Source organism: Serinus canaria, chromosome 2 (genome assembly GCF_022539315.1).
Source record: "Serinus canaria isolate serCan28SL12 chromosome 2, serCan2020, whole genome shotgun sequence".
NCBI lineage: Eukaryota > Metazoa > Chordata > Aves > Passeriformes > Fringillidae > Serinus > Serinus canaria.
The window spans coordinates 141539079-141547434 of record NC_066315.1 but is presented as its reverse complement, the minus strand read 5'-3'; the positions used below and the strand labels follow the sequence as shown (position 1 = coordinate 141547434).

The 8356-nt window shown below is 52.3% G+C and overlaps 1 protein-coding gene across 1 annotated transcript; it reads right to left on the bottom strand.

The window, feature by feature from the left end:
- Nucleotides 1–452: 452 nt before the first annotated feature.
- MYC (MYC proto-oncogene, bHLH transcription factor) lies at nt 453–4411 on the bottom strand. The gene is made up of 3 exons (XM_030236139.2): nt 4085–4411; nt 2486–3191; nt 453–1441 (listed from the first exon to the last, which is right to left on the bottom strand). Exons 2-3 carry the CDS (start codon nt 3174–3176, stop codon nt 867–869), a joined length of 1266 nt encoding a protein of 421 aa, XP_030091999.2. The 5' UTR covers nt 3177–3191; nt 4085–4411; the 3' UTR covers nt 453–866.
- Between the last annotated feature and the right edge of the window lie 3945 nt (nt 4412–8356).

Sequence of the window (8356 nt, the reverse complement as noted above, 5' to 3'; positions counted from 1 at the left end):
ATGATCACGACCAACACAGGCATTGCTACCACACCTGCACGGAGGACCTGGTGGCAAGGCAAGTGGAATTGAAAGGGCACATTACACCAACAATTTCATCCAGCTGAATTAGAGATGGAGTGGGAGCAAGAAACTAGTCCCTACTAATCTGCAAAACTAACACCATTTCCCCTCCTTCAACCTCCCTTTAACTTCAGTCAGGTCACTGCCAAGATGACAGAAAAAGAAATGTCATGGAAATCGACACCTAATGACAACAGTGGGAGACAAAGTGAAGTCTTTACACAGGATTTAGCTAATTATATTTTGGGCAAATATTTATTTATCTAAAAACAAAATAAAAATCATTTTTAAAAGGAAAAAAATGTACTTAAATAAAAAACAAAATTGTGAAATGCTATGGCACAGAAGTTCAAGACAAGTATAAATCCAGTTGCCACAACTGTTGCGTATTAATGTTGCACATTTTTCTATAAAGGCTTTATTAAAGGTATTTACATGGCAATATGATGTGTAAATATATACAGCAAACTGGGGACAACTTTTTTCTTTTGGATTCTCGTATGAAAAAATGCCTTAAATACAAAATTTTAAAAGAAAAAAAATTGAAGAGTTCATCCCCAAGCATGAAGAATGTCCCATCATCCCTTATGTCCAAAGTATCAATTATGAGGCAGTTTTGAGGTTCTGGCCAAACCCTTGGGAGATTCAGCCAAGGTTGTGTAGTCTCAAGTTAAATCGCACAGCATGCAGTTGCAATAGTTCCACACTCAATGGACTGCGTAGTTCATGACAGAGATTAGAATCATTAAAATTTTATCAGTTTCAGTCTAGTTTGCATTATTCTAAGTGATGCTCAAGAGCTCCTACGCACAACAGTTCCTTAGCTGCTCAAGTTTGTGTTTCAACTGTTCTCTCCTCCGTCTCAACTGCTCTTTCTCTGCAATCAGTCTGTGTTCCTCTGACTGGATGGAAAGAACATACTCCGTTGCTTTTTTCAGGATGACAACCTTGGGAGCCTTTTCATTGTTGGCCACCTCGGGTATTTCGTCACGCAAGGCAAAGAAACTCAACTTCAGCTCATTTCTCCTCTGGCGCTCCAAGACATTGTGTGTTCGCCTCTTGTCGTTCTCTTCCGAATCTGACGAGCCTGATGTGCGCGGACTGGAGCATTTTCGGTTGTTGCTGATCTGTTTGAGAACTCTGCCACTGTCCAACCTTAGCCTTTTTGCAGCTGGGTATTCAACCTTGGTGGAGGGAGGAGCAGCATAATTGTGCTGATGGATGTTGACATGACACCTTTTGAGAACTAGCGGGCTTTGGTGGGGCTTACTGTTCTCTTCTGATGTCTCTGTGCTGCTGGACTCTGTGCTGGATTCGTACTCATTTGCTTCAGCTAATGTAACAACATCAATTTCCTCATCTTCCTCTTGTTCTTCTTCTGCCATAAAAAAAAAAAATTAAATTCATTACTTATATATAGGCACTCTCAAGACTACTGTATGTAAAGGGAAGGCTACTCTGAGTTGCACAACGAGGAACCCAATGACAAACCCTTCTTAAATCTATTTCCTGATGCTGGACTCTGCTTTCCCCAAGAGCCTTCCCTTTAAGGAAGCAATGCTTCAAGTGCAATAGGACACATGGACTGCAGTTCAAACCCTGGCTCCCTGATTTCAAAAAGTTGTAATGATCTTGCGTAATGTCGAGTGCATGAAAGATAGTAGGAAAGTTTAACCTCGGTTGTCAGCAGTACAGCGCAATAAAGCTCCCAGACTCAAGCTGCCCTTAATTATGGATTTAGAAGGCTTTGGCCACGCCTTAAAAGAAAGCTTACTTAACACACATGGGTATTCAGAGACATTTTCTGAATCTCTCTTGATCTGTTAATTTGTGGAAAATAGGAGGGAGTTTGGGGAAGAAAAAAAAAAGAAAACTAGTTTAAAAAAGGAAAAAGGGAAGGCTGTAGCGCTTTGAGTAGAAACTCACTTTCAAACCAGATTTACGAGGGAGCGGAACCCGCTGTCACATACCTAAGGAAGCATTTCTAAAACTTTCCCAGCCCCATTCACTCCCCTGCAGTCACTTTCACTAGCACCTCCCTGGCTGCACATTCTCCCCGCGGCTCTCGGGTTGGAGTTAACTCCTTCCCGGCCCACGGGTGAAACCGGGAGCCAACCTTATCGGGACCCCATGATGAAAGTTTACCCCTCCTACACTTTCTTTATATTTTCCCCCCCGCTTTTCACTCCCTTATTCCCCGGAGGAAAAACTGGGCTGGTTTTCCAGGAAATAAGCTGGCTAGGATTCTCCGTGCCTCGCAAACGTGGCATTTAAAAAAAAAAAAAAATCGCACGCGGGGAGGGGGGGCAAAAGGGGGCTGAGGAGGGAGGCGGGGGTGTGCTGCCTTCCAGCTGCGCCCCGGGAGCCCCTGGCGCCGCGCGGGTTCCCACGCCCTCCCGGAGCACGCGTGGATCCCACTCACCCGAGTCGCTGCTGGTCGTGGGCGGCGTGTCGACGCCCAGCAGGGACGCGGGGTTGGCGCCGGGCGGCGCGGCCCGCGGGGCCCGCTCGCTCAGCGGGTAGGGAAAGACCACTGAGGGGTCGATGCAGTCGGCGGCGGCGGCACCCAGGTCGTGCAGGTAGATGCTGGCGGAGGCGGCGGGCGACGCGGCCAGTCCGGGCGGCGGTGCCGGCGGCGCGGCGGGCGGCGGCCCGGGGCGGGCGGCAGAGCACCCCTCTCGGCGGGCAGCCTGGTAGGACGCCAGCTTCTCCGAGACCACCTTCTCCAGCTTGGCGGCGGCGGAGAAGCCGCTCCACATGCAGTCCTGGATGATGATGGACTTGACGGTCTCGTCGTCCGGATCGCAGATGAAGCTCTGGTTGACCATGTCCCCCCCGAGGAGCTCGGTCACAATCTCCAGCTGGTCAGCGGTGGAGGGGAAGCAGGAGCCGGCGGCCAGGCTGGAGCGGCGGCTGGGGGAGAGGGGCGGCGTGGGCAGCAGCTCAAACTTCTTCCATATGTCCTCGGACGGGGCGGGGGGCTGCAGCTCGCTGCCCCGCTGCTGCGCCGCCAGGTAGAAGTTCTCCTCCTCCTCCTCGAAGTAGAAGTAGGGCTGCACAGAGTCGTAATCGTAGTCGTAGTTCTTGCTGGAGAAGCCGGCGCTGAGCGGCATCGCGGCGGCTGGTGCCTGCGGGAGGGAGGGGGAAGAGAGGCACCCGGGTGAGTCGTGGGGGTCGGCTCCCCACGGCTTCGGTGGAGCTACCGACCCCCGGCGCGCAGCGCTCCCTCCCGGCTCCGCACACCGTGCCGGCAGGGAAATGCGCAGTCGCGTTTAGAAAAAAAAAAAAAAAATATATATATCCAATAATTATAGTAATAATAATAATAATAGAAAAAAACCTACGACCCTCCTTCACTCCGTTCTAAGCGCGGCGGAACAATCGGGAGGCGCGACCTGACCCACCGAGGGGTGGGTTGTCAGCTCCCGGACCACCCTCCCAGCTCCCTCGGAGGGGCTGCGGCAGCCCGGCCGCCCGGCTCGGCTGGGCTCAGCTCCCTGCCGCTGCCGCTCACACGGGGCACGGAGCTCCTTCCCTCCCGGGACCGCAGCTTCAACCATATCCCACGTCCCGGCGGGAAGGGGTGCCGAGCGCCCAGCGGCTTTCAGCCAGGAGCCGGACGGTTCCTCAGCCACCCACCTGGGCGTGCTGGCACTGCGCGGGGACAAGCAGCGACCTTGACAAACTTTGCCAAATCTTGTCATATATATACATACCTATCGGCATATATATATATATATATGCATATGAGCAATATATGTAGCAATCATACCCTGCCCGCGCATACGCGAGAAGCAAATGCTCCCCTCCCCCCAAAAAAATTAAATTAAAATCCGAGCGCAAGAAAAAGGATGGGAACGCCGGAGCCCCAGCAGAGGAGAGAGTCCATCGGGAAGGACCGTCGGTATCCACGTCCGTGGAGCGCAGTCCCGCCAGCAGCCCGGGTGTCACCAGCCCGTGTCAATCCAAAGACACAACCGCGAGAATCGAGTGATGGGAAGCGAAGAGCCCCGCAACTCACCGGCTTCTCCAACGCGCCAGCTGCGAGACGTAGCGAGGCGATTATTGCAGGCGGTGGGGAAACAACGAAGGGAAAATGGATAGATGATAAAAAGAACCGCCAGAAAGGACGGTAGAAAAATTTAAAAAAAAAAAAAAAAAAAAAAGAAAGGAAAAAAAAAAAAAGACAAAACGCCGGGAGAATGTAGGTCTCTTCCTCCCACTACGGTTTGATAAACCCCACGGAGCGGCAGAACAGCCGTCTCCCGGCGCGGTCGGTCGGTCGGTCGCTGCTCCGGGGCGGCGCGGCGCGCTGGCCGGTACAATAGAACTTTAGTTGCTTTCCTCCTTTAAAGCGCCGGCAAGGGGCGGGGGAGCGGTGGCGGGGGCGGGGGCAGCACCGCGGGGCCCCGCCGCGCTCCCGCCCGCCCTCGGCAGCCGCGCAGGCTCCGCACTCCCGCCGCGGGAGGGCGCGCTGCAAGGGGCGACCGCGCTGCTGCGCGCCCCCTGCGCTCCTCGGCGCGCAGAAATCCGCGACCGCGCTTTGCCCCCGCCCCTGCCGGCCGGGAGGGAGAGAGGAGAAGGCGATGCCGCGCTCCGCGGCCCTTCTTATTTATTTTACTATTTTTTTGTTGTCTTTTACTACGAGCCGCGCACGGAGATGTCGGAAGTAAACATAGTAAAAAAAAAAAAAAAAAAAAAATTACTAGCAGGGATTAAAGGCAGTTCCTCGCCGCTCCCCTCCTCCCGCTGGCGTTCTTGCAAGGGAGAGCGCGGTAACCCCGATGGCGGCTGCGGGGACGGGGCTTCACCCTCCCCTCGCTCCCCTCGGTGAGGCTCCGGCACCTTAGGGCGAACTGGTCCCGCAGAGCAGAGCGGTGGCCGAAGGGCAGCGGGGGAGGTGTGGGCTGCCGGCACAAAGGAACGTGTGTAGTTGGGGCACCCCCAACCCGGTCGCCGCTTGATTATCCCGCCTCTGTCGGCGTCTGCAGAGGATTAAACCGGGAGGGGGCGGAGGCAGAGCCCCACGGGGGTCACCTTGCAGCCACTCTCCCTTTGGCGGTACCCGCGTGTGCCCCCGCCCCGGCTTGTGCCGCCCCCACTCTGACCACCTCCTCTGGCCCCATGGTGACCTCCCTCCTTTCGGTCATCCCCGAGGGATGCGGAGCTGCTGCGGCTGCAGAGCTGCGATGGAGCGCTCCCTCCTATTCCCGTTCCCCGTCCCGCTGGGACTCCGTCTCCGACGAACCTTCAGCTGCCGGCGACCCCCCGGGCGTCGCCGACCCCCTTCCGCAGCTCCCGCACCTGCTATTCTCCCGTCCCCCGGGGCAGTCGCCAGCCTCCGACGAGCTACGCCCCGCGCATCCTGACACCACATCCCCACTCTGGCCTCCGCACTTGCGGACGGTGGAGGGACAGGCCGGTGTGCTCCCCGAAACGCTTCCAGGCGGCTCTCCCGTTCCCACCGCGGGAAGCCCGCTGGGATGTTCTATGCCTATATGTGTATTTATTCCCCGCTTCCCAGCATTTTGCTAAGCACACGCGAGCACAAGCCCTCGGGGTTGCGGTGCGGAGTGCGGAGCCGCCCCCCGGCGCAGGGATCCCCGTCCGTGCCGCGGCGGAGCCAGCGGGCTGGGGGCGGCCCCGCGTTCCCACGGCGGCCGCGCCGCTTCCGCGGGGCCAGCGCGCCCCCTCCCGGCCGTGCGGCCAGCGCACCCCCGCCGCTCCACCTGCGGCAGCCGCGACCCCCGGGCCCCGCCGCGCCCTGCGCTGCACCGCCACCCTCCGAAAAAACCAAACCAAACCCATCAACACACACCGATCCAGTCCAAAACAAACCGAAAAAAACCCCACTCATTTTGCTGTTTCCGATCGTGTCTGACGAAAGACGTTTCGCCAAGCTGAGTGTATGCAAACATCACAGTCCTCACGGAGCAAAGGGTCGCAAGGAACCTCCGACCATCTTCTGTCCCGTGTCCTGTTGATTAAAGGAATGACAGTTTTACGCAGGGAGGGTGACAAAACAAGAGCCGTGGCATAGGCATGGTGTAGATGCTTCACCTACTGACATTTCCAGAATGGGATACCTGTACCTTTGCTCAGAAATGGCTTAAAATACATTGTGCTAATTTTAAATAACATCCTACTCTGCCCATAGCAAACCTTCTTTCTGTAAATGGAAGTAACATGACTAAAGGCAGGCCAGAAAGGTGCAAGATCCAAATTACTCTAGTTACAACTAGTGTAAAATGCAGATACACAATAATTGTCCTCAAAGTTGTAAAAGCCATCAAAGTTCAGATGGAGCTGGTAATAGGTGAAATATTTTGAAATTACTCCAGTACAGATAGGGTTGAAAATCATGATCCCATTCATGGTTGCAGCAGAATCACAGACAGAGCAATTAACTGTACTATCACAAAGGGTTATGATTTAAAGTGGAGAGGAATAAGTAACATGAGCAGATGGACTCTTAAAATACCCTGTGTTCACAAGAATGGAAAAACAGGAAGGGAAGACTGGGAGAAATGTGCTATAGAAACAATACAGCCTTCAGAGGAAACAGTCTTTAAGATATTCTACATGATTTCTCCAGGCTTGTGCAGACTGTGAGCTCACTTTTTGTTGAGGAGCCCGCTCTGAGGTGCACCAGCAAGGATCTTATGAGGCAGTTTTAGTGTAGATGAAAAAAAAAGATATTTTGCTCTGATTTCTTATGTTCAATCCCAGATAAAAAAGAGCAGAGGCAAGGTGTGAAATCAGTAATTATCAATTTCCAGTAAAAGGGACATTTTGACAAAATAGCTGTTATACAGAAAGAATAAATGCACAAGTATAACATAAAGATGACAATGACAGCAGAGTCAATGTGATTGTTTTGTCATGGAAGGGTTTAGTGATCAGTAGGAAATGGGAGGGGACTGAGCTGGCACCCCAGGTGGGATGTATGTGTGATACACCCACAGAGTGAGAACCTGTGAGAAGCAGAAACGAAAGCAAAATGTGAGAGAGAAGTAGAGGTGGTGGGAAAAACTCTTGCACTCCCCTGTCTGGAAACCCCTGAAACTTAATGTGCTGTGTGCCTGTGCCACCTACTGCATGTTTTGTTCTCAGGTGACATCTGCAATTTCTTTTTCAGAGGACAATAACCTGTCTAATAGTCACAGGGTCACCATGAACACTGCACTGGGTCCAGCTCTGGGGCCTCCAGCACAAGAAAAAACATGGACCAGCCAGAGGAGGCCACGAAGATGATCAGAGGGCTGGAGCACCTCTGCTGTGAGGAAAGGCTGAAAGAATTTGCATAGTTCAGGCTGGAGAAGAGAACTTACAACACCTTCCAGTAACTAACAAGGGCCCATAAGAAAGCAGGAGAAGGACATTTGACAAGAGGATGTAGAGATAAGATGAGGGTAAACAGCTTTAAACTGAGAGTAGGTCTAGATTAGAGATCAGGAGGAAATTCTTCACTTTAAGTGTGGTGAGGCACTGCAATAGGTTGCTCAAAGAAGTTGTAGCTGCTTATCCCTGGAAGTGTTCAAGTTCGGATTGAATGGGGCTTTGAAAAACTTGGTCTCATGAAAATGGCAGGGGATTGGGGCTAAATGATCCTTCAGGTCCCTTCCAACCCAAATCATTCCAGGTGTCTCTGAACTCATAGCTATATTCAGAAATGTCTGCTGAAAGTTTCACTCAACTTCTTCACAGCTTTGCAGGTTTCTGGCCTTTCACAAGTGAGAAACAGGAAAGCACTAACTAGATGTTAATTAGTCTTGGAAAGTCCTAAGTCCTTGAATGAGTGATATACCCAAACAAATGTGGTCAGTGCAGTCAGAGACACTAAAATAGGCTAGCACACTTTCACTGGTAGTATCTGTGCAGAGAATCATGTCCCCACTGCTACCCCAAAAGACCCCAGTCTGAAATGCAGAGACATACGACAGCGTCAAGGAGAATCAGATTTGCCTTATTACTATGAAAGCCAGAAAATAAATGAGTTACTTTTTCATCTCTTTCAGCAGCTGTAATTTCTTTAACAATAGGAGGTGAGATATGTGTAGGCAGAATATGACAGTGTTTCTGCAAGCTGCACAGCACTGACTAAATTAATAACATCTTCCTACCCCCCTCCTCCAGGCTCAGGGAGACTCATATGCTGTGCTAATGAGTACTTGCTCAGTGGACTCCTCCAGCACAGGGGAGAAATGCAGACATCTGAGAGGGCCACTGTCCTTGTCTGTTTACTGTGGTGAAAAACAGAGACTGAAATACACCTCCTGTCGAAGATGGGCAG

Bases quoted from the DNA above. Each gene is read 5' to 3' on its own strand.
- MYC (XM_030236139.2), bottom strand. From the start codon at position 3,176: ATGCCGCTCAGCGCCGGCTTCTCCAGCAAGAACTACGACTACGATTAC. The intron at 1,442-2,485 runs GTGAGTGGGATC...TTTTTATGGCAG, and splicing joins CACGACCAGCAGCGACTCGG to AAGAAGAACAAGAGGAAGAT.